The 27,005-nt window shown below is 39.8% G+C and overlaps 19 protein-coding genes and 1 non-coding gene across 20 annotated transcripts, besides 1 other annotated feature; 13 read left to right on the top strand and 7 right to left on the bottom strand.

Moving 5' to 3' along the window:
• Positions 1-74: 74 nt before the first annotated feature.
• Positions 75-1,046, top strand: ECT1 (ethanolamine-phosphate cytidylyltransferase; the record flags this gene model as incomplete). Its single annotated transcript, NM_001181136.1, has 1 exon — positions 75-1,046. The coding sequence occupies one exon, from the start codon at positions 75-77 to the stop codon at positions 1,044-1,046; it is 972 nt and encodes a 323-aa protein (NP_011521.1).
• Positions 1,047-1,215: 169 nt separating this feature from the next.
• On the bottom strand, positions 1,216-1,470 carry STF2 (ATPase-stabilizing factor family protein; the record flags this gene model as incomplete). The annotated part of the gene is made up of 1 exon (NM_001181137.1): positions 1,216-1,470. One exon carries the CDS (start codon positions 1,468-1,470, stop codon positions 1,216-1,218), a length of 255 nt encoding a protein of 84 aa, NP_011522.1.
• A 364-nt stretch (positions 1,471-1,834) lies between these two features.
• Positions 1,835-2,083: an origin of replication (ARS720; Autonomously Replicating Sequence).
• A 69-nt stretch (positions 2,084-2,152) lies between these two features.
• SEC9 (Sec9p) lies at positions 2,153-4,108 on the bottom strand (the record flags this gene model as incomplete). Its single annotated transcript, NM_001181138.3, has 1 exon — positions 2,153-4,108. The coding sequence occupies one exon, from the start codon at positions 4,106-4,108 to the stop codon at positions 2,153-2,155; it is 1,956 nt and encodes a 651-aa protein (NP_011523.3).
• Positions 4,109-4,650: 542 nt separating this feature from the next.
• Positions 4,651-5,838, top strand: NMA2 (nicotinamide-nucleotide adenylyltransferase NMA2; the record flags this gene model as incomplete). The annotated part of the gene is made up of 1 exon (NM_001181139.1): positions 4,651-5,838. The coding sequence occupies one exon, from the start codon at positions 4,651-4,653 to the stop codon at positions 5,836-5,838; it is 1,188 nt and encodes a 395-aa protein (NP_011524.1).
• A 426-nt stretch (positions 5,839-6,264) lies between these two features.
• Positions 6,265-7,446, top strand: MCY1 (putative cysteine synthase; the record flags this gene model as incomplete). Its single annotated transcript, NM_001181141.1, has 1 exon — positions 6,265-7,446. The coding sequence occupies one exon, from the start codon at positions 6,265-6,267 to the stop codon at positions 7,444-7,446; it is 1,182 nt and encodes a 393-aa protein (NP_011526.1).
• Positions 7,447-7,659: 213 nt separating this feature from the next.
• Positions 7,660-9,522, top strand: SNU71 (Snu71p; the record flags this gene model as incomplete). Its single annotated transcript, NM_001181142.1, has 1 exon — positions 7,660-9,522. The coding sequence occupies one exon, from the start codon at positions 7,660-7,662 to the stop codon at positions 9,520-9,522; it is 1,863 nt and encodes a 620-aa protein (NP_011527.1).
• A 526-nt stretch (positions 9,523-10,048) lies between these two features.
• On the top strand, positions 10,049-13,969 carry MSB2 (Msb2p; the record flags this gene model as incomplete). Its single annotated transcript, NM_001181143.3, has 1 exon — positions 10,049-13,969. One exon carries the CDS (start codon positions 10,049-10,051, stop codon positions 13,967-13,969), a length of 3,921 nt encoding a protein of 1,306 aa, NP_011528.3.
• Positions 13,970-14,195: 226 nt separating this feature from the next.
• EAT1 (putative hydrolase) lies at positions 14,196-15,182 on the bottom strand (the record flags this gene model as incomplete). The annotated part of the gene is made up of 1 exon (NM_001181144.1): positions 14,196-15,182. The coding sequence occupies one exon, from the start codon at positions 15,180-15,182 to the stop codon at positions 14,196-14,198; it is 987 nt and encodes a 328-aa protein (NP_011529.1).
• A 184-nt stretch (positions 15,183-15,366) lies between these two features.
• Positions 15,367-15,939, top strand: YGR016W (uncharacterized protein; the record flags this gene model as incomplete). Its single annotated transcript, NM_001181145.1, has 1 exon — positions 15,367-15,939. One exon carries the CDS (start codon positions 15,367-15,369, stop codon positions 15,937-15,939), a length of 573 nt encoding a protein of 190 aa, NP_011530.1.
• Positions 15,940-16,351: 412 nt separating this feature from the next.
• YGR016C-A (uncharacterized protein) lies at positions 16,352-16,459 on the bottom strand (the record flags this gene model as incomplete). Its single annotated transcript, NM_001431139.1, has 1 exon — positions 16,352-16,459. One exon carries the CDS (start codon positions 16,457-16,459, stop codon positions 16,352-16,354), a length of 108 nt encoding a protein of 35 aa, NP_001418068.1.
• A 433-nt stretch (positions 16,460-16,892) lies between these two features.
• On the top strand, positions 16,893-17,786 carry YGR017W (uncharacterized protein; the record flags this gene model as incomplete). Its single annotated transcript, NM_001181146.1, has 1 exon — positions 16,893-17,786. The coding sequence occupies one exon, from the start codon at positions 16,893-16,895 to the stop codon at positions 17,784-17,786; it is 894 nt and encodes a 297-aa protein (NP_011531.1).
• On the bottom strand, positions 17,471-17,800 carry YGR018C (uncharacterized protein; the record flags this gene model as incomplete). Its single annotated transcript, NM_001270747.1, has 1 exon — positions 17,471-17,800. One exon carries the CDS (start codon positions 17,798-17,800, stop codon positions 17,471-17,473), a length of 330 nt encoding a protein of 109 aa, NP_001257676.1.
• A 534-nt stretch (positions 17,801-18,334) lies between these two features.
• Positions 18,335-19,750, top strand: UGA1 (4-aminobutyrate transaminase; the record flags this gene model as incomplete). The annotated part of the gene is made up of 1 exon (NM_001181148.3): positions 18,335-19,750. One exon carries the CDS (start codon positions 18,335-18,337, stop codon positions 19,748-19,750), a length of 1,416 nt encoding a protein of 471 aa, NP_011533.3.
• A 328-nt stretch (positions 19,751-20,078) lies between these two features.
• VMA7 (H(+)-transporting V1 sector ATPase subunit F) lies at positions 20,079-20,435 on the bottom strand (the record flags this gene model as incomplete). Its single annotated transcript, NM_001181149.1, has 1 exon — positions 20,079-20,435. The coding sequence occupies one exon, from the start codon at positions 20,433-20,435 to the stop codon at positions 20,079-20,081; it is 357 nt and encodes a 118-aa protein (NP_011534.1).
• A 302-nt stretch (positions 20,436-20,737) lies between these two features.
• Positions 20,738-21,610, top strand: DPC29 (post-initiation translation factor DPC29; the record flags this gene model as incomplete). Its single annotated transcript, NM_001181150.1, has 1 exon — positions 20,738-21,610. The coding sequence occupies one exon, from the start codon at positions 20,738-20,740 to the stop codon at positions 21,608-21,610; it is 873 nt and encodes a 290-aa protein (NP_011535.1).
• A 759-nt stretch (positions 21,611-22,369) lies between these two features.
• MTL1 (Mtl1p) lies at positions 22,370-24,025 on the top strand (the record flags this gene model as incomplete). Its single annotated transcript, NM_001181152.1, has 1 exon — positions 22,370-24,025. One exon carries the CDS (start codon positions 22,370-22,372, stop codon positions 24,023-24,025), a length of 1,656 nt encoding a protein of 551 aa, NP_011537.1.
• Positions 24,026-24,715: 690 nt separating this feature from the next.
• YNCG0021W lies at positions 24,716-24,787 on the top strand. The gene has a single exon. It is a non-coding gene; the product is annotated as a tRNA-Asp (tRNA).
• Positions 24,788-24,988: 201 nt separating this feature from the next.
• THG1 (tRNA guanylyltransferase) lies at positions 24,989-25,702 on the bottom strand (the record flags this gene model as incomplete). The annotated part of the gene is made up of 1 exon (NM_001181153.3): positions 24,989-25,702. One exon carries the CDS (start codon positions 25,700-25,702, stop codon positions 24,989-24,991), a length of 714 nt encoding a protein of 237 aa, NP_011538.3.
• Positions 25,703-25,744: 42 nt separating this feature from the next.
• On the top strand, positions 25,745-26,047 carry YGR025W (uncharacterized protein; the record flags this gene model as incomplete). Its single annotated transcript, NM_001348839.1, has 1 exon — positions 25,745-26,047. One exon carries the CDS (start codon positions 25,745-25,747, stop codon positions 26,045-26,047), a length of 303 nt encoding a protein of 100 aa, NP_001335780.1.
• A 43-nt stretch (positions 26,048-26,090) lies between these two features.
• On the top strand, positions 26,091-26,927 carry YGR026W (uncharacterized protein; the record flags this gene model as incomplete). Its single annotated transcript, NM_001181155.3, has 1 exon — positions 26,091-26,927. The coding sequence occupies one exon, from the start codon at positions 26,091-26,093 to the stop codon at positions 26,925-26,927; it is 837 nt and encodes a 278-aa protein (NP_011540.3).
• Positions 26,928-27,005: the final 78 nt, after the last annotated feature.

A 27,005-nucleotide genomic window follows, 5' to 3' on the forward strand; every position in this document is an offset into this window, starting at 1 on the left:
GATGTTGATAGCCTTTGTTCAATTTTCCAGAGACAAATGCTTTACAGGATCGGGACTTGAAATATACTGACTGGATGACGGTAAACTTAGATCCGGATAAAGTTTGGATAGACGGCTGCTTTGATTTCACACATCATGGGCATGCGGGAGCCATTTTGCAGGCTCGTCGAACAGTTTCAAAAGAAAATGGTAAACTATTCTGTGGTGTGCATACCGATGAAGATATTCAGCATAACAAAGGAACACCAGTAATGAACTCTTCAGAAAGATATGAGCATACTAGATCAAATAGGTGGTGTTCGGAAGTGGTTGAAGCGGCGCCATATGTTACAGATCCCAATTGGATGGATAAATATCAGTGCCAATATGTTGTTCATGGTGATGATATCACCATAGATGCTAATGGAGAAGACTGCTATAAGTTGGTGAAAGAGATGGGGCGCTTCAAGGTAGTTAAAAGAACATATGGCGTAAGTACTACCGAGATTATACATAGAATATTGACGAAAAAATCTTTGCCACCGACTCATCCTGATTATTATCCCACCACCCAGGAATTGAGTTTCTATTCTGTCGCCCAAGATGCCGTTTCAAAACATTGTTATGTCTTTCAGAGGGATTTGGACAATGTCTTGGTCAATGGTGGATACAAATTCGATGCAGAAGATTGTGTTTATGTTGACGGGGATTTTGACTTATTCCATATGGGGGATATTGATCAGTTAAGAAAGCTGAAAATGGATCTTCACCCCGATAAGAAATTGATTGTTGGTATTACCACAAGCGATTACTCGAGTACCATTATGACGATGAAGGAACGCGTCTTGAGCGTTTTAAGTTGTAAATATGTTGATGCCGTTATTATCGATGCTGACGCCACCTCAATGTCTCAGTATAACTGCGAGAAGTATCATATTGGCACGGCTGTCCTCACTGCTGCCGGAAAATTCAGTGAATACTTGACTAAAGAGCTTATTGTGAAGAGGGTGGAATCGCAAAGGGAGGTTTACATTGCGAGGAACCAAAAAAAGGGAATGTCCATATAAACAAATGTTGAAAACTTCTTCGAACGTAAATTAAATGGATGTAAGAAAACTGTATTACATAAGTCATGAAGTAGGCATGCAAGTATATACCTATAGATGCATATAAATCAGTGGAGAAGGCCACTATCCTTCAGAGATCAAAAAACCTTTTTTTATCTTGAAAACGCCCTCATTCCTTTTGGACGTTTTCAAACTTTTGTTCATGCGATTGCAAATTTGAGCCTCTTCTATCTTTCTTGAACACTGGGGGTATTTCACCATTATCAATTAAGTCATCAATCTCATCGCCTGGCTTACCCCAATTACCCTTGCCGGAACCTTGCTTCTTGATGTGATTTGGAGATTCACCGTAGTTACCAGTGTGCGAAAAGTACTTTGGATCAGCCTTTCCTTCACGTTCGGTCCACTTGTTTGTTCTCGTCATTTTTTCTGATTGGTTGTACACTTGAGCGGTTTGTTACTGTTGATTGTTCGTTTATTTGTATAATTGAGTTTACACAACAATTGTTACAATAGTATGGGTAATTAGGGCCAAGAGAGTGACAAAAAGCAAACTTATAAATAGTCCTTTTATACAAATGACAAGTGTTCGCTTCTGCGCTCGCAGCCCCCTGTTTTCGAAGGAGTTTCTTAGCCTAAGCTAGGCAGGCGCGCCCCCATTATCTATCCCTTCATTGCTTACTGAGAGGTTTTCCTCCCCCCCTCCGCGTATATTTCCTCCGCTGGAGAAAATTAGTTGTGGGACGGATAGCATCACTTAATTCTGTACCTTTTTGAAACTGGCTTGGTACTTTCTGTTGGATAGCAACATTTCCCGCTGGGATACTTCAACATGGGCTATGAATTTTCTTTTGTCTTTTATCTTTTATCTTTTATCTTTTATCTTTAAATTATTTGAGCTCGGTTAAGTTCATAACTATTGCGTGCCCGAATGGTATTCTTTCAATTCACAACCAAACATTAAAATGAAGAAAGCATACTCTTATATTATATCAATGTCTTTTTCTTTACTTATTTGTCTTTGCTCATAAATTTCTACATAATGGTAGTAATGGTGATGAAATGTTGTTACTTGTGATATATTACATAGTTTTTACAGGCATATTCTATCTGATACCTGCCAACCTGTTGGTATTCATATGGAGATTGATATCTAGATCATCAGTGCTTTCCTCAATGTTGTTGAGACGTTTTTGCTGAGAGTCTAATTCTTTACCAGTGGTCAAGGCCATTTTCTTCAATCTGTTGCTAACCTGCTGAATCTGGTCCAAATTCCTATCAATTTCCAATTCCATTTCGTCATCTTCTTCATCATTCTCAAACTGATATCTCTTTGCCTTTTCTAGAACATTCTTCCTCTGATATCTTTCCCGCACCTCACTTATGTTATTATTTGCGTTCATAGCACCCTCTATTCTTTGAGTGGACTGAGACAATTGTTGACTTGTTTGCTCTCTCATTAATTTTTCTTCAATTTTCCTATTCTTCAGCTGCTCTTCCCTCTCCCTTCTCCTTCTCTTGGAATTAAACGGATTAGAAACATGGACAGCCAATATACTACGGTTCAATTTTTTTAGTTCTGCAACTTTTTCATCTGCAACTTTATTTTGCACCTTCATTAAATCTAAGTTTCCTTCTACGTTATTCAATTGTTCACTTTGATGACCCAGCATACCCAATGTGTTCATACCTGCTCTTTCGGCGTCTTGAGCCATTTTTAGTGTATTTCTAGTAGAGGCTACGGAACTCTGTTTCGTAAATTTGATCTCCTGCTTGATTTCATCTACTGCTTCATCTTCTTCCTGCTGCTGGCGAGCCTCCTCTTCTTTTTGTATTTCTTCAAATGTTTTGTAACCCCTTTGATCTCCATATTGGTTATTTGTTGCGTTAAAGTGTTGCTGTTGCTGTTGCTGCTCATCCATGAACCACTGTTGCTGCTGCTGCTGTCTTGAACTATGATCAACTTCGGACGCATTTAAATCTATTGAATCTTCATTCGTCATTACTGCATTCAAATCAGGCTCATCTAATGCCGCTCTATTTTCTGCAGACTTGTCAGCATAAACTTCTTCAAAATCAAATTCACCTGTTCTAGGTTCTTCATTTAAATCAACTTCACTATTGCGTGCTGCTTCATCAGAAGCAATAAAAGAGGGCGTATAAGTCATTGGAGCTTGTTGCGATTGCGGTTGACGCACACTTCTACTAGAATATGGATTTGCAGACCTGTTCAAATTTCCATTACTATATGAGTCGTTCGCCATAGAGGCGTATGGATTTGCATTCTTGGAGCTTCCTTGTCGAGTACCGCTAGATCTATTAGTATTGGAGTCATACGCCCCGCCATAACTATTCATATCAGCGTAAGGATTTCTCTTTTCTTGCATCGGGTTTGCTAAGGGACTTCTTTGGTCAAGCGATAAGCTGTTGGTCGACGTTGAAACCGGCGGTTGCCTTGTTTGCCTCGAAGGCCCTACGTTTAAAGTGCTGTTTGAATGATTTAAACTATTACGGCCATTCGCATTCACCCAGCTGTTTGAAGTATTTTGGTTACTATACGGGCCATCGTTATTATATGAATTCAGAGATGTGCCATTGTACCCCCCTCCATAATCACCATAAGGCGCAGCATTGACGCTACCTCTCCCATTACTTTTATTAGCTTGAAACCTTGCATAAGGATCGTCATCATATCGGTAATCATCATTTTCGATAGCGTACGGATCTTGCATAGAATTGGATTCTGCTCCATTTCCGAGATCTTGCGTGCCACTTGAACCTCTATTAGAACCAGCAGTTGCCTCGTTAGCATTGGCATCTAAGGGAGAAGCATTCAAATCCTCAAGTTCATCCTGTGGCCTAGCATACTGCTCATAACCTGGTGGCGCGTATACCTTATCTTCAGCTTTATCATTTGCAAATTTACCGTAGGCGGCAAATTTCTCTTTTCTTTTCTTGCTAGGGTTTTTGACACTAATACCCAGTTCCATCAAAGTATCCTTGTTCTGTTCTGGTGTCGCTTCCTCTGGAGGCTTAATCTTAAAAAATTTCTTTAATCCCATTCTTTTGGTGTCAATGGTGTATTATTCCGAGTTACTCCAGGCTAGGTTCAGGAGTACCAAGAATGTACTTTATTTATTTATACACCGGAGCAAGTCATATAATTACGCAAACGATTCGAAATTGTTAAAAGCAGGATCAACGTATCTCATTTCTTTTTGAAAGACGGGTAATAGAAAGTCTCTGAGTCGCACCCCACATGGATATCGTACTATTCGTATATGGAATGTAAAATACTCGCAATACGATTTTATTTAGCTTCACAATCTCTCAAACTTATCGTCTTGATCAATCTTTACGTTTTACCAAATAATCGCCTGTTTCTGGCCATTTTTTGCTTATACCATCTACCATACTCGCTGTCCATATGTGACGGTGTCGTCTCCAAGAAAAATAACAATGTAAATTGACCCAGCGTGACGACAGTAGACTGTAAGTTATAGTACAATCATACTCTACCTTAGTCACTGTTCCTCCACTGTTAAGTAGAGAGAGAGAGAGAGTTTAAAGTGGAGAAGGCAAGAAAAAGTGCACTTATTACGTAATGGATCCCACCAAAGCACCCGATTTTAAACCGCCACAGCCAAATGAAGAACTACAACCACCGCCAGATCCAACACATACGATACCAAAATCTGGACCCATAGTTCCATATGTTTTAGCTGATTATAATTCTTCGATCGATGCTCCTTTCAATCTCGACATTTACAAAACCCTGTCGTCAAGGAAAAAAAACGCCAACTCAAGCAACCGAATGGACCATATTCCATTAAATACTAGTGACTTCCAGCCACTATCTCGGGATGTATCATCGGAGGAGGAAAGTGAAGGGCAATCGAATGGAATTGACGCTACTCTACAGGATGTTACGATGACTGGGAATTTGGGGGTACTGAAGAGCCAAATTGCTGATTTGGAAGAAGTTCCTCACACAATTGTAAGACAAGCCAGAACTATTGAAGATTACGAATTTCCTGTACACAGATTGACGAAAAAGTTACAAGATCCTGAAAAACTGCCTCTGATCATCGTTGCTTGTGGATCATTTTCTCCCATAACATACCTACATTTGAGAATGTTTGAAATGGCTTTAGATGATATCAATGAGCAAACGCGTTTTGAAGTGGTTGGTGGTTATTTTTCTCCAGTAAGTGATAACTATCAAAAGCGAGGGTTAGCCCCAGCTTATCATCGTGTCCGCATGTGCGAATTAGCATGCGAGCGGACATCATCTTGGTTAATGGTTGATGCCTGGGAATCTTTACAATCAAGTTATACAAGGACAGCAAAAGTCTTGGACCATTTCAATCATGAAATAAATATCAAGAGAGGTGGAATCATGACTGTAGATGGTGAAAAAATGGGCGTAAAAATCATGTTATTGGCAGGCGGTGATCTTATCGAATCCATGGGCGAGCCTCATGTGTGGGCTGATTCAGACCTGCACCATATTTTGGGTAATTATGGATGTTTGATCGTGGAAAGGACTGGTTCTGATGTTAGGTCCTTCTTGCTTTCCCATGATATCATGTATGAACACAGAAGAAATATCCTTATTATCAAACAACTTATTTACAATGATATTTCCTCTACGAAAGTGCGGCTTTTCATCAGACGTGGAATGTCAGTTCAATATCTTCTTCCAAACTCTGTCATCCGTTACATCCAAGAGTATAATCTATACATTAATCAAAGTGAACCGGTCAAGCAGGTCTTGGATAGCAAAGAGTGAGTTTATTACAACTCTGATACTGCAGCAGTTCAAATTTACCACTTTCCTCTTCAAGGTGCATAGAAAAAAAGTTCCTGGATGCACGATTTAAAATGTTTACAGCAGAGCAACAATCATGTGAACAATGTCAAACATTTATTTTAACACTTAATAATTATAATATAACCACACCAGCGGTAAGTTTCATAAGGAAAACCTTTCAGACAAACATTCCAGTGAATCGTATACGTAAATCAGCAAAATTAGCTTATAAAATACAGAATCCGAAGATACTTGATCTACTCGCGTTACTATTAATGCGGGTAATGATCTATATTGAATTTTGCACGTCTATAGTAACTTAAAAGTCTTGTAATATTTGAAGTAACAATGCCGTATAATACTGCATAATAGCCCTATCAATCGGAATATACCAAAACATCCTTTATGTCCTGTTCTCAAAATAAGACTTCTGTCAGTCTGGCCTGGCGTGAATGCATATCCATCGCTTCCGTCCTAATTGGCGCGTATGCATCATACAAATACTATAAGCTGTTCAAAACACGCGATATTCCACGTCCAAAAGAAGGCGTTGAAGAACTCATAGGAAACACTCCTCTGGTTAAGATCAGATCTCTTACCAAGGCTACTGGAGTTAACATTTACGCTAAGTTGGAGTTATGCAACCCAGCAGGAAGTGCTAAGGATAGAGTGGCTTTAAACATCATAAAGACGGCTGAGGAATTAGGCGAGCTCGTCAGAGGTGAACCTGGCTGGGTATTTGAAGGAACAAGTGGGTCGACTGGTATCTCTATAGCAGTGGTCTGTAATGCGTTGGGTTATAGGGCACACATTTCTTTGCCCGATGACACATCGCTAGAAAAATTGGCATTACTAGAAAGCCTCGGTGCTACTGTTAATAAGGTTAAGCCCGCTAGTATTGTCGATCCAAACCAATACGTAAATGCCGCCAAAAAGGCATGTAATGAACTAAAGAAGAGTGGTAATGGAATAAGAGCAGTTTTTGCCGATCAGTTCGAAAACGAAGCCAACTGGAAAGTACATTACCAGACCACAGGCCCAGAAATTGCCCATCAAACTAAGGGAAATATTGACGCATTCATTGCTGGCTGCGGTACTGGTGGCACCATAACTGGTGTGGCAAAATTCTTAAAGGAAAGAGCAAAGATACCTTGCCATGTCGTTCTAGCGGATCCACAAGGATCTGGCTTTTATAATAGAGTCAACTATGGCGTGATGTATGACTATGTAGAGAAGGAAGGTACTAGAAGAAGGCATCAAGTTGACACTATCGTAGAAGGGATTGGGTTAAACAGAATCACTCATAATTTTCATATGGGCGAAAAGTTTATTGATGAATCAATACGAGTCAACGATAATCAAGCCATTAGAATGGCAAAATACCTATCGGTAAACGACGGGCTATTCGTGGGGAGTAGTACAGCTATTAATGCGGTAGCCGCTATTCAGGTTGCAAAAACGCTTCCTCACGGCTCAAACATTGTGATTATTGCATGCGACAGCGGTTCAAGACACCTAAGTAAATTCTGGAAAGAAGCTAAAGAAATCGATCACGACGTGTCATTAGAAGAAGTAATAAATATCTAACATAGATGTATAAATCAGTACTGAGTTATCTTCTATTAAATTGTAGGAACAAATATAAAAAAGCAGTTTTCGCTGCTACATTTTTTGCTACTTTCCGTGGTAATGATGCCCGCTAAAAAGTGCAAAAGTAATTAGATAGATCAAGAACAAAAACAGACCAGGACCAAAATCAAGCTCATAAAAGTTCCTTAAGAGTACGTCGATTTACAGAACATGAGGGATATTGTATTTGTATCACCGCAGCTGTATTTGTCATCACAGGAGGGTTGGAAAAGTGATTCTGCCAAAAGTGGGTTCATCCCTATCCTCAAAAATGATCTACAACGTTTTCAGGACTCATTAAAACATATAGTTGACGCCAGAAACAGCTTATCAGAGACACTGCTAAATAGCAACGATGATGGGAGTATACACAATTCTGACCAGAATACTGGTTTGAATAAAGACAAAGAGGCTTCAATAGCAGATAACAATAGTGCTAACAAGTGCGCCACAAGCTCTTCCCGTTACCAAGAGCTCAAACAATTTCTTCCCATTTCCTTAGACCAACAGATTCATACAGTATCTTTACAAGGTGTCTCTTCATCATTTTCTCGCGGACAGATAGAATCATTGCTAGACCACTGTTTGAATTTAGCGTTGACTGAAACTCAAAGCAATTCCGCATTGAAAGTAGAAGCTTGGTCTTCTTTTTCTTCGTTTTTAGATACCCAGGACATTTTTATAAGATTCAGTAAGGTTGATGAAGATGAGGCATTTGTTAATACGCTGAACTACTGCAAAGCCTTATTCGCGTTTATTAGAAAGCTACATGAGGATTTCAAGATTGAGTTACACTTGGATTTGAACACAAAAGAATATGTCGAAGACCGAACAGGAACTATACCGAGTGTTAAGCCAGAAAAGGCTAGCGAATTTTATTCTGTTTTCAAAAACATTGAAGATCAAACAGACGAAAGAAATTCAAAGAAAGAACAGTTGGATGACTCTTCCACACAATACAAAGTGGATACAAACACTTTAAGTGATTTGCCATCGGATGCTTTGGACCAATTGTGCAAGGATATAATAGAATTTAGGACAAAAGTTGTCAGTATAGAGAAAGAAAAAAAAATGAAAAGTACGTACGAGGAAAGTAGGCGTCAAAGACACCAAATGCAAAAAGTTTTTGATCAAATAAGGAAAAACCACTCAGGAGCCAAAGGGAGCGCCAATACAGAGGAGGAGGATACTAATATGGAAGATGAAGATGAGGAGGATGACACTGAAGACGACCTTGCCTTAGAGAAGAGAAAAGAAGAAAGAGACCTGGAAGAATCAAATCGTAGATATGAGGATATGTTACACCAATTACATTCCAATACAGAGCCTAAGATAAAATCCATTAGGGCTGATATCATGAGTGCTGAAAACTATGAGGAACATTTGGAGAAAAATCGCTCATTATATTTGAAGGAGCTATTACACCTTGCCAACGACGTTCATTACGACCACCATAGATCTTTCAAGGAGCAAGAGGAAAGAAGGGACGAAGAGGATAGAGCTAAAAATGGAAATGCAAAGGAACTGGCGCCTATACAACTATCGGATGGTAAGGCCATATCTGCAGGGAAGGCTGCCGCCATCACCCTTCCTGAAGGCACTGTGAAGAGCGAGAACTATAACGCGGACAAGAATGTGTCTGAGAGCTCAGAACACGTCAAGATCAAATTCGACTTTAAGAAGGCTATTGATCACTCAGTTGAAAGCTCTAGCGAAGACGAGGGATACAGAGAGAGCGAGCTACCTCCAACAAAACCCTCCGAGAGAAGCGCGGCAGAGGACCGTTTGCCATTTACAGCAGATGAACTGAACATAAGACTAACTAATCTGAAGGAATCGCGCTACGTGGACGAACTGGTGCGTGAATTCCTCGGCGTCTACGAGGACGAGCTGGTGGAATACATTCTTGAGAACATCCGCGTGAACCAGAGCAAACAGGCCCTTTTAAATGAGCTAAGGGAGACTTTCGACGAGGACGGGGAAACGATAGCTGATAGACTGTGGAGTCGTAAAGAATTTCGCTTGGGGACCTGAAACAGAAGGGCCTTGGCGCGCGTCCCAAAAGGGAAAGGCTCGCTCTGAAACAGGCGAAGACACGAAAACAAATTACCGTTTCGGGGCGTTTTGCAGCAAGTGGCTAGACACGTCGGGCGTTGCCAGATCAAAATAGCACCAGTGGGTGTTTTTTTACTATCTCATCTTCGTGCTGATATATATAACTTTTATACATTTCCATAGTACCAAGTTCTTTATTTCCTGCATTTTTACATTTATAATAGATTACCAAAACTATTCGACCTCACCAAGGGACCCCATAATATTGCTAAAATAATCTTACCTGTTTTTTACCATTTTTTTCTTTTTTTCCAGAAGTAATAAGCTCTCTCTTAGAAGAACTAAAAGCATCTGACTTCGGCTCGTTCCAACCGACCAAAATATTTGTGAAAATATTATTCATTCCTTTAACGACTTATTGTGTATTCTGTTCATCTCTAGCTGGCTTCCACCTCGTTTCCTATTTTTATTGACTTTTCATTAGGCTTCCTAATTATACCCATCTATGCAGTTTCCATTCGCTTGTCTCCTATCGACCCTTGTAATTAGTGGGTCATTGGCCCGGGCCAGCCCCTTCGACTTTATATTCGGCAATGGAACGCAACAAGCTCAGAGCCAAAGCGAGAGTCAAGGTCAAGTTTCTTTCACCAATGAAGCTTCTCAGGATAGTTCCACCACCTCTTTGGTAACAGCCTATTCTCAAGGTGTTCATTCGCACCAGTCTGCAACAATAGTGAGTGCCACAATCTCTTCCCTCCCATCTACTTGGTATGATGCGAGCTCCACTTCCCAGACTTCTGTGTCATATGCCAGTCAAGAATCCGACTATGCCGTTAATCAAAACTCTTGGAGCGCGTCTACTAATCAACTGCCATCTACCAGTACGACAAGCTACTATGCGCCAACCTTCAGTACATCGGCCGATTTTGCTGCTTCTAGTGTAAATGCAGCTTCTGATGTCTCCACTGCCAGTGTTCCCATTGATACGAGTGCTAATTCTATCCCTTTCACAACTACAAGTAACATAGAGACTACAACGAGTGCACCTCTCACTTCGGACACTCCACTTATTTCCACTAGTACGATGTCCGCAGCTGATAACGTATTTTCGTCAGCAAACCCTATTTCTGCCTCCCTAACAACCACCGATAGTTCAGAAAGTTTTGACCAAACTTCGACTGCTGGTGCCATTCCGGTGCAAAGTTCAGCAGATTTTAGTAGTTCTAGTGAAATTTTAGTACAAAGTTCGGCGGATTTCAGTAGCCCTAGTTCTCCAACTACTACCGATATATCGCTATCAGCTGCCCCACTGCAAACAAGTGAATCAAGCAGTTTTACCACTGCATCAGCAGCTCTACCAGTAAGTTCAACAGACGTTGATGGCTCAAGCGCCTCACCTGTAGTGAGCATGAGCGCCGCAGGACAAATAGCTAGCTCAAGCAGCACAGATAATCCAACTATGTCAGAAACCTTTTCGTTAACATCTACAGAAGTTGATGGTTCCGATGTTTCATCAACAGTGAGCGCATTATTATCGGCTCCTTTTTTACAAACAAGTACTTCCAACAGTTTCAGCATTGTTAGCCCATCGGTATCTTTTGTTCCATCACAGAGTTCCTCAGACGTTGCTAGCTCCAGTACTGCAAATGTAGTTAGTTCATCCTTTTCTGATATTCCACCGCAAACTAGTACCTCAGGGAGCGTAGTTTCGGTAGCGCAATCCGCATCTGCCCTCGCATTTCAAAGTTCAACAGAGGTATATGGTGCCAGTGCCTCGAGCACAATGAGTTCATTATTATCAACTACTTCGCTACAGTCTACTACTTTGGATAGCTCAAGTTTAGCTAGCTCCTCTGCGTCGAGTTCAGACCTTACAGATTATGGCGTCTCCAGTACAGCAAGCATACCGCTGTTGTCAGCCTCAGAACAAGCAAGTACTTCCAGCAGTTTTAGCGTTGTTAGCCCTTCGGTATCTTTTGTTCCATCACAAAGTTCCTCAGATGTTGCTAGCACCAGTGCTCCAAGTGTAGTTAGTTCATCCTTTTCTTATACTTCACTGCAAGCAGGTGGCTCTAGCATGACCAATCCCTCTTCATCAACTATAGTATATTCAAGTAGTACTGGCAGTTCTGAGGAATCCGCTGCATCTACAGCTTCTGCAACACTGTCGGGCTCCTCGTCTACTTATATGGCAGGAAATTTGCAATCACAGCCTCCATCCACTTCAAGTTTGCTTTCGGAGTCTCAAGCTACAAGCACTTCAGCTGTGCTAGCTAGCAGTTCTGTTTCTACAACTTCACCCTATACCACTGCAGGTGGTGCATCTACAGAGGCCTCATCCCTCATATCATCTACATCTGCGGAAACTTCCCAGGTAAGTTATTCACAAAGCACAACTGCATTGCAAACTTCCTCATTCGCATCGTCTTCAACAACAGAAGGAAGTGAAACATCTAGTCAAGGTTTTTCTACCAGCTCTGTTTTAGTTCAAATGCCTTCTTCGATTTCCAGCGAATTCTCACCCTCTCAGACGACAACTCAAATGAATTCTGCAAGCTCATCATCTCAGTACACTATATCATCCACTGGTATACTTTCTCAGGTTTCAGACACATCGGTGTCTTATACAACTTCAAGTTCGTCTGTTTCTCAAGTTTCAGACACACCAGTTTCTTATACAACTTCAAGTTCGTCTGTTTCTCAAGTTTCAGACACACCGGTTTCTTATACAACTTCAAGTTCGTCTGTTTCTCAAGTTTCAGACACACCAGTTTCTTATACAACTTCAAGTTCATCTGTTTCTCAAGTTTCAGACACACCGGTTTCTTATACAACTTCAAGTTCGTCCGTTTCTCAAGTTTCAGACACGTCAGTACCTTCTACAAGTTCCAGATCGTCCGTTTCTCAAGTCTCAGACACTCCGGTGCCTTCTACAAGTTCAAGGTCGTCCGTTTCTCAAACATCTAGCTCACTACAGCCCACCACTACATCCTCCCAACGTTTCACCATTTCCACTCATGGAGCGCTTTCTGAAAGTAGTTCTGTTAGCCAACAAGCTTCTGAGATTACTAGCTCAATCAATGCAACAGCTTCCGAATACCATAGCATCCAGACAACCGCGGCTACTCAATCCACAACTCTATCTTTTACCGACGCAAACAGCAGTTCTGCTTCCGCTCCATTGGAAGTGGCAACGTCTACGCCAACCCCATCTTCAAAGGCATCCTCTCTGTTGCTTACACCATCAACATCCTCTTTAAGTCAGGTTGCTACAAATACTAATGTACAGACGAGTTTAACAACGGAATCGACGACCGTTTTAGAACCATCAACGACTAACAGTTCCAGTACGTTTAGTCTGGTCACTTCAAGTGACAACAATTGGTGGATTCCAACTGAGTTAATCACGCAGGCACCAGAAGCTGCATCCACTGCATCTTCTACCGTTGGAGGAACACAAACTATGACTTTGCCCCATGCAATTGCAGCCGCGACACAAGTTCCCGAGCCTGAGGGCTACACCCTAATCACAATAGGGTTCAAAAAAGCTTTGAACTACGAATTTGTTGTATCAGAACCAAAATCATCGGCTCAAATCTTCGGATACTTGCCTGAAGCTCTGAACACACCTTTTAAGAACGTATTCACAAACATTACGGTACTACAAATAGTGCCATTACAGGATGACTCACTCAACTACTTAGTAAGTGTTGCTGAAGTATACTTTCCAACTGCAGAAATAGAGGAGCTGTCAAATCTAATTACCAACTCTTCAAGCGCTTTTTACACGGATGGAATGGGTACAGCAAAATCTATGGCTGCAATGGTTGATTCCTCAATACCGCTAACGGGCCTCTTACACGATAGTAACAGCAACTCTGGCGGATCTTCGGACGGATCCTCCTCCAGTAATTCGAACTCAGGATCTTCAGGTTCAGGATCTAATTCGAACTCCGGTGTGTCTTCATCTTCCGGAAATTCCTATCAAGATGCCGGTACTTTGGAATATTCATCCAAATCTAACTCCAACGTATCCACTTCTAGCAAATCAAAGAAAAAAATCATTGGTTTAGTTATCGGCGTTGTTGTTGGTGGATGCTTATATATTTTATTCATGATTTTTGCTTTCAAGTATATCATAAGAAGGCGGATTCAAAGTCAAGAAATTATCAAGAACCCAGAAATTTCCAGTATCAGTTCAAGTGAATTTGGTGGAGAGAAAAATTACAATAATGAAAAGAGAATGAGCGTTCAAGAATCCATAACACAATCTATGCGAATTCAAAATTGGATGGATGATAGTTACTATGGTCACGGGTTGACAAATAATGACTCAACTCCAACCAGGCACAATACATCGAGTTCCATACCAAAAATTTCAAGACCAATTGCTAGCCAAAACTCCCTGGGTTGGAACGAAGTTTGATAGCAATGTCTGCAGAGACTTTCTCCGCTTGCATAACCTTATAAACTTATAACGATACCTACTTATTTCATATCTTATGTATAGTTCTCCTTCAAGGAGACGTTGTTTTAATACTTTTATCTATTCCATTTATCATTATCTACTTTGTAATCAAAGATCGAAGCACTGCTGTGTGCGTTGATTTGGGCCTGACACGAGAAGAAAGTGCGTTACGTACATCAAGATTTTATTCAAAATCCAGCGTCTCCTCCGCAAAAAAGTTCAGAATACATTTGAATGAGTCCTCTGGATTCTCCAACAGTAAATTATGCCCAGTATTAAATTCTCGGACATCAGCACAGGGAAAGTTATACCTCAGGAGGGAATAATCATTGTTAATAAAGTTAGACTGCAGGCCTTTCATGAATAAAACTTTACGACTGGCTGTGCCTTTTTGGAAGAAGTCCCTTTGGTTCGATAGATCCGGCCATTTTTTCACTTCATCCAACAGGTTCGGCATGCTGGAGAGAGGCATTGAGTAATTTATATAAGGATCATGCTGTTGTTGTTCATAGTGTAACTGTGCTTGGTGTACATTATTGGATTTTACAGAAAGAAAACCGTTGGCAAAGTAGAGTGCCACAGCTCCACCACATTTCCTCTTATTACATTCCAAACTTTTGAAAAGCTCAAGAACTTTTTTCTGCCAGCTGGGGGAACCTCTTAAAATCTTGACATCTCTGCGGATAATCCGCATTATTAAGTCATAGTTTTGTAATATCATGGGATCTAATTCTGGGGTTTCATAAGGCGGTAAATCAATTGATATACACTTTCGTATATTAATATTCTTGTACAATGTGGTTAATAATGCAATTTTACCACCCATAGAGAATCCCAGTAAATAAATAGGTCTCTCCAAGCCAATATGAGTTTCAATAAAATAAATCAAATCATTGGTCAGTGTAGTGTAGTCATAAGGTATTGCTTTTGGTGAAATGCCATGATTTCTTACATCAACAGAAAAAATATCCGCGTCAAGCTTCCTTGAAAGAAGCTTATTGAGAGAATGAAACATCACGTGTGAGCCCAAAAGGCCATGGATGTTAATAATTGCAGGTCTTTGCTCGAATTTTATTAGCGATGAAACATCTGAGGGTAAACGCGTTCTATGGAATGATAAATCGACAATTATTTTATAAGGTAGCGCTTTATTATGCGCTAGTCTCGACATTTGTAAGCCCTCTTCCCACGGTTCCTTTTATTTTGCAGTTTGTATACGTCTCGACCTTGGCATGAGACAAAAACAGTTTCCCCAAAAGACGCGCTGTGGTATTCAGTAAAGGCTGGTTTCTATGATAGGTTGAGTTTAGAATAATTTTTAAACAGGATACTAAGATAAAGCAAATATTTCAATCATGTCCAGATTAAGAAGATTCAATAGAAAGATCTTAAGCTTGAGTTCTGACTACACTCATGACGGTGAATCTGATCAAGAAGATGTATCCATATTACCATTAGATACAGAAGAGCAGGAAGAACTCATACAAAAATTTGAGACTAATGCTCACATCACAAATAAGCTGTACATAAACCTGTTAAGCATATTGTATTTGCTATATGGCGGACTGCTAATGATACTCGTAAGAAAATCGCGAGGGTATATTAAGTTAGCACTTCTTGCTGGCGCTAATTCTTTGATCTGTTCGTGCATCACACTTAGATATGATATTGTAAACGACTATCTTTTGTTCAAAAAGTTTAAGTTAAGAGTGAGCAATTTTTCTATTAACATAATAAACATTATTTTACTAGTACTTATGGCTTGGATAAGTTTCAATCATGTGGTCGAAGATAAAAAAACGGTGCTCTGTTTGCAAGTTCCAATGTTTTTATTCTGGGTCGCTGTGCTTGTGAAAAGATGGGCTCGAAATATCGAAGATGAAATCGCAGATCTAAGATGCTTGAAATACAAATACAAAAATGCTTAGTTCTATATCGCGACGTATTGTAATATTCATTGGTTAGTATATTCCGGAATATTTATTACTAATATTACAAATTGATTGGTTGGCAGCTCCTTATTTGTGAACAAGGCCAAAAAGTACTGCTACGAGCTTATTCAAGCATACATATATATAGCTTTAATTCCAAAATCATCGTCACAGGAATCTGCTTTAAAATCCAGTAAAAGACTAACCTAGTCAAAGGGGACATAGAATAGCTTACAAGAGGATTCAGTTTGGAGCTAACACTTTCTTCGGAACTTTCCAGCTTCGTACAAAAGTGCAGATACGTTAAAAGATCAGTTTATCCGTATGTTTTGAAAAGGCTATCTAGTGCAGAAGTCTCTAATTTCAATATAATAGCTTGCTAAATAGTCTTCGAGGCGTTGCATATCTATCAAGAAAACAACATGACCAATGTACCTAGAATTATAATTAAGTAGATGATGCCAATGAGGTGAGCGAGCAAAACCATGTCAATTGGATAGTATGAATAAACCGCCATTAATCATTGGTGACACGCCTGTTATGTCTTTCTAAGGTACATAAAATACAGCAGTGATAATGTCGATTACGTCCAAGAGGAATGTTTAGCAATATTGCCGTCACATTAACAATACTAATCTTCTCGTTGCGGTCCATTCATTTCCGCGGAGTTTACTGTCGAAAGGTTTTTTTTTTTTCCGCAGCATTTGGAAAACAATTGATGTGAGTAATTTAGAACAAAATATACGGCAGTAATCTCCCAAATTTGCGATACTACCACAATTCAAGATCGTGCGCGAGAGTAAGTCGAGCACGGTGCTGTATATTTTCATACATTATACATTCGAGGACCTTTCACCAAACAAGAGGAACTTAGCTGATACTAAACGAAGATTAGAAAAAGAGCAAAAAAAAACAAAAAAAGAACCACCGAAACATTAAAAGTGGGAATAATGTCGCATCAAATGGCGCCATGGATACCCATGTTTATTCAATCGTGCAAAAATAACACTGAACCGTTTGTATCATTTCAATTTGCTACTGTTGACGAACTAACGAACAAACCACGTTGTAGAACGGTAGTGTTCAGAGATTTTTTATTTCATGACAAAAGAACTAATGTGTTGACTTTTAACACTGATATGAGGAGCTCAAAGATAACTGAATCATTTATAACTCCAAATTCAAATAACTCTAGCGACAGCAAAAGATGTGAGACTCCATTTTTCGAAGCATGTTTCTATTTCCCGGAAACTTGGGAGCAGTATCGCTTCAGTGGCCAATGCTTTACAATATCTAAACAATTTAAGAAAATACCGGCTGAGATTGTAACCAAGTATGACATATTTTCACCGCGGTTTTCAGAGACAAATGATGACAGCACTGACGAAGAAATAGATACTCCAATTAACGACGACGACGACGACGATAAAAATAATGACGCCGACAATAATGACATTAACGAAGATAACAAACTTATAGAATCCATAGAGAACGATGAACACCATGAGGATGAAGACGACTACTACCCTCAACCACAAGAATGGGAGGCTGAATTACTAAGACAATGGTCCTCTCTATCAAGGCATACCAAGTCATTGTATAGGAAGCCAGCCCCGGGCCAGAAACTTACCTCTGAAACTAGCAAACAACTGGACAAACTCCATAGAGGAGTTGACGGTGCTAAAGAGGACGCTGGACTGGAAAACTTTGGTATTGTCTGTCTTTGTGTTGATTCTGTTGATTTTTTGAACTTGAAAGAGGGAAGAGGTGGTGAAAGATGGATTTTCCAGAAAACCGACGGCAAAGACGAAGATCTGTGGGAGGAACAAGAAGTGTGTCCGTGAGAAATGTCAATCATTATTGCTAACGTTCGCGATGGTTAATGCTTTGTATTCGCGCTATCTCGATTTCTACCTATATAGTTAATCTCTGTACAAAAACAATCTTTCCAACTATCCATTAATCATAGTATATTATCAGCGTCGGCGATTTTACCACGCTTGACAAAAGCCGCGGGCGGGATTCCTGTGGGTAGTGGCACCGGCAGTTAATCTAATCAAAGGCGCTTGAAGGAAGAGATAGATAATAGAACAAAGCAATCGCCGCTTTGGACGGCAAATATGTTTATCCATTGGTGCGGTGATTGGATATGATTTGTCTCCAGTAGTATAAGCAAGCGCCAGATCTGTTTACTGTAAAATTAAGTGAGTAATCTCGCGGGATGTAATGATTTAAGGGAATCTGGTTCAGGTTTTCACATATATTTGTATATAAGGCCATTTGTAATTTCAATAGTTTTAGGATTTTTCCTTCTCCCAAAATACTCACTTACTGTGTTACATTACAGAAAGAACAGACAAGAAACCGTCAATAAGAAATATAACTAAGAACAATGTCTATTTGTGAACAATACTACCCAGAAGAGCCAACCAAACCAACTGTTAAGACCGAGTCCATTCCTGGTCCTGAATCCCAGAAGCAGTTAAAGGAACTGGGTGAAGTTTTTGACACAAGACCAGCATATTTTTTGGCTGATTATGAGAAATCTTTAGGTAACTATATCACTGATGTGGATGGGAACACATATTTGGATTTGTATGCCCAAATCTCTTCAATTGCACTTGGTTATAACAACCCTGCTTTGATCAAGGCAGCACAATCACCAGAAATGATCCGTGCTTTGGTCGACCGTCCTGCCTTAGGTAACTTCCCATCTAAGGATTTAGACAAGATATTGAAGCAAATATTGAAATCTGCGCCAAAGGGTCAAGATCACGTCTGGTCAGGGCTTTCCGGTGCAGATGCCAATGAATTAGCGTTCAAGGCTGCCTTTATTTATTACCGTGCCAAACAAAGGGGCTATGATGCCGATTTTTCTGAAAAGGAAAACTTGTCTGTCATGGACAATGACGCCCCTGGCGCCCCTCATCTTGCCGTACTATCGTTCAAGAGAGCGTTCCACGGTAGATTGTTTGCCTCCGGTTCCACAACTTGTTCTAAACCAATTCACAAGTTGGATTTCCCAGCCTTCCACTGGCCTCATGCTGAGTATCCATCTTACCAATACCCATTAGATGAAAATTCTGATGCAAACCGTAAAGAGGATGACCATTGCTTGGCCATTGTTGAAGAATTAATCAAAACCTGGTCTATTCCAGTTGCTGCCTTAATCATCGAACCAATTCAATCTGAGGGAGGTGATAACCACGCTTCTAAGTATTTCTTACAAAAGCTAAGAGACATTACCTTGAAGTATAACGTTGTCTACATCATAGATGAAGTGCAAACAGGTGTCGGAGCCACCGGTAAGCTATGGTGTCATGAGTACGCCGATATTCAACCACCTGTGGATTTAGTGACCTTTTCCAAGAAATTCCAAAGTGCAGGATATTTCTTCCACGACCCTAAATTCATTCCAAACAAACCATACAGACAATTCAACACATGGTGTGGTGAACCTGCAAGAATGATCATTGCAGGTGCCATTGGACAGGAAATCTCCGACAAGAAGTTGACTGAACAATGTTCAAGAGTAGGTGATTATTTGTTCAAGAAATTGGAGGGTTTGCAGAAGAAATACCCTGAAAACTTTCAAAACTTGAGAGGTAAAGGAAGAGGCACATTCATTGCCTGGGATTTGCCTACTGGTGAGAAGAGAGACTTACTATTGAAGAAATTGAAGTTGAATGGTTGCAACGTTGGTGGATGTGCAGTCCATGCAGTGAGATTAAGACCTTCATTAACATTCGAGGAGAAGCATGCTGATATCTTTATTGAAGCATTAGCCAAATCAGTTAATGAATTATGATTGTATATTAGCGAGGCCGTGTCACGTTCCCTTTTTTGGTCTTTATATATGTGTATCTTGTTATAATTTTAAAGAAAAGTTTTATATTACTCATCAGTTGTGTGTGAAAAATATGGGCGGGTATTCACAATAGGAAAAAAAAAATGGGTTTGGTGACTGCAGTAAAGACGTGCTAAAAAAAAAAAAGTTGTTTTTATCTGAACCTTAAATATATCATTTATGAGTGTATATATTATACAAACGCAATAACAGTGGCTCCCGCCCTCCACCTCCGCCTGCTACTAGTAATCTACCAGTAATTGTGTTTGTTTTGGGAAAGATCGTTCGCTTACTCACCGAACAACTTTCTGACTCTCTTCAATACAGAGTCCTTTTCAGGGTCGTAGGGATGATCTTTAGATGGAATTTCTAAAATAGCAGGGAACGCATTGGTGAAGGAGTCCACTCTAGCTCTTATGTTTTCCGCGATATGTTGGTTGATTAGAAGGATGGCAATATCGTCTCTCTCTTCAGTAAAGTGATTAAACTTGTCAGTGATTTCCTCCTTAGTAGTCTTACCTTCTTGGTAAACAAAAAAGTTCTTTTCTTGGGTTTCAGGAGTGATTTGTCCAATCCCGGCTAACAATAAACCAGTTGTAGTATCTTCGTCAGCTATCACAGCTATAAGAGTACGTTTCTCAGCCATGATTTAGTTACTATGCGTCAGTGAGACTAGCTATGAATATAGAAATGTAGTGCTCTATTTTCTTAATTCTTTGTCAACTCGATATAATAAATGTAGTGCTTGCAATTCACGTTGGTTTTCCTGTTATCGTTCGCCTTTATTTTTTTTTTTTCTTTCGTTTTCCTACTTCCCTTTACCGGCGTAAGCGCAGTGAAATTTTTTTAGTACGCACGTACGCAAGTTTCAGCAGCAATAAGGGGAAAGATGATGATAATAACTAAGAAAAACAGCAAACTTGGTATGAACGCATCAAAAATTGGAAAATGTTGGTAAGAAATAGGTATCTGGGTGAACTGCTCAAAAACTCTCGATCGTTTAGTGTGCTGAATTCCTCGGTACGTTCAGGTCACAACAAATGGTCAACCATCAAGCACGGTAAAGCCAAGAATGATGCGGAACGAAACAAAATTAATAACAAGTTTGCAAACCAGATAGCAATGTCAGTCAAGTTAGGCAACGGTATTACGGATCCGAGCATGAATATAAGATTAGCCACCAGCATCGAGCTAGCAAATAAAAACAATGTCAGCAAAAAAGTTATTGAGAACGCCATCCGGAAAGCTTCTGGAAGCAGCGCATCGGGCAAGGACTCAAACGCTTCTGAGCTATGTGTATACGAGGGAATGGGGCCCGGCGGGGTCGCTATAGTGGTGGAAGCGCTGACAGACAACAAGAACAGGACCATAGGTCTGATAAGGAGTGCATTTAATAAAGCTAATGGATCGATGACTCCAACGTTGTTTTTCTTCGACAAAAAAGGATACGTTACAATGGTACCTCCGAAGATGTTAGACACTGAGGACAAGGTGCTAGAAAGCGTACTGGAGATTCAAGGCATCGAAGACATTGCGCCTGTGCAGGAAGACGCAGAAGATTTAGAGTGTGATACCGAAACTGAAACTACAGGCCAAACTTACGAGGCGGTGATGGAACCTGCCGATACCAATAAGGTGGCCGCCCTACTGAAGGAGCGTGGTTTCCACATCAGAGACTTGGGCATCGGCTACAATGCCAAGCCGGATATGGAAGTTTTCGTGCAAGGCGATGAAACGCTCGAGAAACTACAGAAACTGACCACAGCGCTCGAGGACATCGACGAAGTGACGTCGTTGTACACTAACGCTAGCAACGCTTAATCCAACCAAACCGTAAATAAATAATCAATACCACAAATACCTGTATATACTAAACAAACAGTAGTAATAACTGTAATAAAGAGTAAAAACAACAACAAAGACAATCGTACGTAAAAACACCAAGCGGACACCAGCACTTGCCTGCTGCGGACTGTTGTCTGCGGACTGGCGGGGGTCGAGCAAGAACCGACGAAGTAACCGACGGAAGGCGGGCGGAGACGGAGACGCAGCCGAGATCTATTTTTACTCAGCGGTAATATTAGATCATGGCTAGGGGGATCTGGAAGTACAATGATGTGCTCTCCCCCTCTCAAACACAACACCAGGATGAACTAAGGGCTCATCTCGAAAGTCGAAGGTGCCTCATTCAGGTTATTAGTGGTGCCTGTTGTGTCTTCCATGAACAAGGAGCACTTAATTACTTGTTGTTGCATGAGATATCATTTTTTTTTTTCCCTCTTTCTTGGGGTCTTGACAGTCATCAAATCGAAGTTTTTAGTTTTTCTTCTTCGGGAAGATCAATTTTAGGTAGAAAAGTGTAGATGAAAAACGAAGGATACTGCTATTTACTGTAAGTACTCTTCGGTCCATATTGGAAGACCAAGGCATAATAAGGATATATTCCGAGGAGATAATTGGGATATAATCCTCCATTGCTTCCGAAATTTGTTTAAACACTTCTAGTTCATTTCGGGTTGGTTCGATCTTCGTTTCCACTTTTAACTTACTCCCAGTTAGTATAATATAAGTAGTTAAGGTATGGCAAGCTGCAATCCGACCAGGAAGAAGAGCTCTGCTTCAAGCCTATCTATGTGGAGAACGATTCTCATGGCGTTAACAACACTACCGCTAAGTGTTCTTTCGCAGGAGTTGGTTCCAGCTAATAGCACAACATCGAGCACAGCTCCTTCCATCACTTCGCTTTCCGCAGTTGAGTCATTTACGTCCAGTACCGATGCAACGAGCAGCGCAAGTTTATCAACGCCGAGTATAGCTTCAGTATCCTTTACTTCCTTCCCACAAAGTTCTTCACTGCTTACTCTTTCGTCAACATTATCCTCAGAACTTTCCTCTTCGTCCATGCAAGTTTCGTCGTCTTCAACATCGTCGTCTTCTTCGGAGGTTACGTCATCATCGTCATCATCATCAATATCTCCTTCCTCTTCATCATCAACAATAATATCATCGTCATCATCACTGCCGACATTCACTGTGGCATCAACATCTTCGACAGTTGCCTCCTCCACACTTTCCACTAGCTCATCGTTGGTTATCTCTACGTCTTCGTCAACGTTTACGTTTAGTTCGGAAAGTTCAAGCTCTTTGATTTCCTCTTCAATTTCAACATCCGTTTCGACTTCTTCAGTGTACGTTCCCTCCTCTTCAACTTCATCTCCACCTTCGTCCTCATCCGAATTGACATCATCCTCGTACTCATCATCCTCATCCTCATCCACCCTCTTTTCCTACTCCTCCTCATTTTCATCATCCTCATCCTCATCATCCTCATCATCATCCTCATCCTCATCATCATCATCATCATCATCATCATATTTCACCCTCTCCACATCTTCCTCTTCATCCATATACTCGTCTTCGTCATATCCTTCATTTTCATCTTCATCTTCCTCAAACCCTACCTCATCAATCACTTCTACATCCGCCTCATCTTCTATTACTCCCGCTTCCGAATATTCCAATTTGGCAAAAACCATAACTAGTATAATAGAAGGCCAGACCATCCTCTCTAACTACTATACCACAATAACGTATTCACCGACAGCATCCGCATCTTCAGGAAAAAATTCACATCACTCAGGCTTATCAAAAAAGAATCGTAATATTATCATCGGTTGTGTGGTTGGCATAGGTGCCCCCCTCATCCTAATTCTACTAATATTGATTTACATGTTTTGTGTTCAGCCTAAAAAAACGGATTTCATTGACTCTGACGGTAAAATTGTCACAGCTTATCGTAGTAACATTTTCACCAAAATATGGTATTTCTTGCTGGGTAAAAAAATTGGTGAAACAGAAAGATTCAGCTCAGATTCCCCCATCGGCAGCAATAATATTCAGAATTTTGGTGATATCGATCCAGAAGATATACTTAACAATGACAACCCCTACACCCCTAAACACACTAATGTTGAAGGCTACGACGACGACGACGACGACGACGCTAATGATGAAAACCTATCATCCAACTTCCATAACAGAGGCATAGATGATCAATACTCACCTACTAAATCTGCATCATATTCAATGTCGAATAGTAATAGTCAAGATTACAACGACGCAGATGAAGTAATGCACGATGAAAACATTCATCGTGTTTATGATGACAGCGAAGCTAGCATCGACGAGAACTATTACACGAAACCAAACAACGGCTTAAATATCACGAACTATTAAATCATAGCGAAAGCAGCTTTGCCATAACTTTTCTTCTTAAAATCACCCTCGGTCATTTCGTTCTTCTTTTTCCGATTCAATTCCTAATAATTTATGCATATTACAGAACTTTTTTTTCCCTTTTTCTGTCACAGGTTTCCCAATTTTTTTGACGACTAAATAATAACATAACCACTACGTTCACTTCCCCGTATATATACATATATACTTAATATTATAAACGCATATACTTTTATAAACTTGGAATAAGTATTATATATTTATTTTGACCATCCGGAAATGCTTTATTTTACACTTGGAAAGAAAAGTGCATTTGGAAAACTTTTACATGTCACCCAAGTGCATACTGCTGACGATACAGGTTTAGAGACTAAAGAGAGCGCATGGAAGAAAACTTCAAAGGAAGAGAAGAAGGATCGCAGAGTTCAAAGGAACTCTTAATTTGGGCCCATCTTTTGAAAATATTGTCTCTGCAAAAGCTTCGAACACCATTTTGGATCCTCTGGAGAAGGCAAGACAGAATGCAGAGGAAGCTAAGAAATTACCTTGTTAGCTTAAGGTTCCTGTTCCTAAGGGTAGCGGTCACCACAAATGGAAAAGCGACTTTCCCAATGTAATTATTTTTGTTTGTTCCGCAAGTATCTAACAATATGATATATTGCTAGTTGAAAATCGAACACTCGAGTTACTTCCGTGATAGTTTAATGGTCAGAATGGGCGCTTGTCGCGTGCCAGATCGGGGTTCAATTCCCCGTCGCGGAGATATTTTTTATCATCACAAAAATAAGATAGCAAAACTGAAGAAACGATGAGTTAGTTTTAACTTTTAAAAGATCGTCCAATATTAACATAAAGGAACCCAGTTCTTTGGAAATAACAGGAAAGTGCAGAAAGTTCATTAGAAATCAACGATGATCTGATATACATATATATATATATATATATATATATATATAAAGGTTATTAATAGCCTTCGAACAACTCATCTATCTGTGCGATGACGTTAATATGAAGTATTTCTCCTTTTCTTGTTACTAGTGAACCCTTTTTAAACATTTCAGGTTCATTATTGTAGTTTATCCCACATTCAGAAAATAGTATTTCCTGTTTCTCATTACTAAATGTTCCACATAGTTTCTTCTCGGATTCCTGGGGAGTTAAGCCACACTTTATTATTAACTGCCAAAACGTCGTATTATAAAGATTGTTTATATGTGTATCGACATATCTCCAGGATAAATAATCTTTTATCGTTTGTAAATTAGGGTATGCTACACACCTTGAATCGAAATATGGCAAATGCTTGATATTCAACGGCTTTTCTGGGAAAAACTTGGCCCATAATGCGACGTAATTGGACGTGAAAAAAGAACCAAATAAAGTCGCAAGCTTGTCTTTCCTTCTGTTAAATAAAGTTGTACTTGACTTCAAAATAAATGAGTATTCGTCACTCTCCCCGAACGCCAATATAATATCATTTTTGTACTTGAGGACAAGGTTCTTAGCACATGCATTCATTAACTTCAAAGCATTTTCATCGTTTGGCTTGGCAAACTCGTAGAACTTGGAAAATTCATGAAACTTCTTGCCGTCTATTCTTACCACAATATAACACTGAGGCAAAATAACATCGTGTGTTTCAAATTGCCTTACGTATCCAAATTTAGAGTTTGCCATCCCGCTCGCATTAGGAAGTAGAATCTTTGAACATTAAGGCACATGACTGGCTATGAGCCCTTTAAGTTTTTCTCTATCCGCATGTCTTCAATTAATTCTCCATCAGTGATTTTTAAAACAATAAAAACTTTCAATCCGGGTAAAACTGAAGAATATAGAGCGAAAAAAGCGTATGTGCAGGACAAGGGATACTTACGCCAAAAAAGACCATGTCCATTTTATTATAGGATACCCACTTGCACGGCGTCAAAGTACTCAATTGGCTGTGCTTCTTCAAAAAAACTAACATACACAAGAACCAAATTTAAATTCAACTTGGTTACCCAAAGAGAGAATTCATTATAGAAAGATATAAAAATTTTGTAGAAAAAAAACAACAACGTTGGAAATGGCGAAGACTATCAAAGTTATCAGGAAGAAGGACCCCAAAAAGAAGAACCTATCCGATCCTTTAGCAAAACAAAAACTAGTTTGGAAAATCGGACACGTTTTAACTTTAGTTTTTGGTTTATTATTTTCTATCACGTATTTCTACCATGTCCTAATCTTCTTCAAATATCGTTCCTGGAAGTGGTTGTTCTTAAGGGTCAATAAAAATTACTCGTTTATTCAAAGTAAGAGATGGTACATGAAACTTTTGAGTTGGAGCCCACAGGTAATGTACCGTTTGTCATTAATTGGCGTATTTATGTCTGAGTCCGTCACAATGCAACAGAACTGGGTTGGACTTAACCCTACTTGGAATGACCTTTTGTCCTCTGAGAACTTTCATACCCTTTTGATTGCCTGTTTATGGTTCTTTGGTGGTGGTAAGTCTTTTTACAAGATTTTGCCTTACATGATTTTAAGTTATCTACACCTAACTAAAATGAACTACGAATTGAATGCTAACAAAGAAGAAAAGATCCCTTTAACACCCAAAGACAGAAAAATGCTACACTTACTTGCGTACTCTGAATTACTTGTTATCTTAGCGCTAACACTAGACACTATATTGTTTAAGACGGGTACATCCGGATTTATGCTCGTCATTTATGTTGGTATTTATTGGTTGAGGTTGAACTTCTCTCCATACGCACAAGTGGCTGTTTTGGAGTTACTTGTCAAGTTTGAAAAATACGTCCCCAAAAAATATAGAGACAAATGGCAGGTTATAAAGAACTTTATTTATATGAAAATGAAGGAGCACGAAAAGAGAACAGAAGAAGTTGCCAGATACGCGTAAGAAATTCTCTAACTTAAGATGACCAGATGTCATGTTCGTTTACTTATTTTCCTCTCCTCTTACCTTTTTTGGCCACTA

Source organism: Saccharomyces cerevisiae, chromosome VII (genome assembly GCF_000146045.2).
Source record: "Saccharomyces cerevisiae S288C chromosome VII, complete sequence".
NCBI classification, from domain to species: Eukaryota; Fungi; Ascomycota; class Saccharomycetes; order Saccharomycetales; family Saccharomycetaceae; genus Saccharomyces; species Saccharomyces cerevisiae.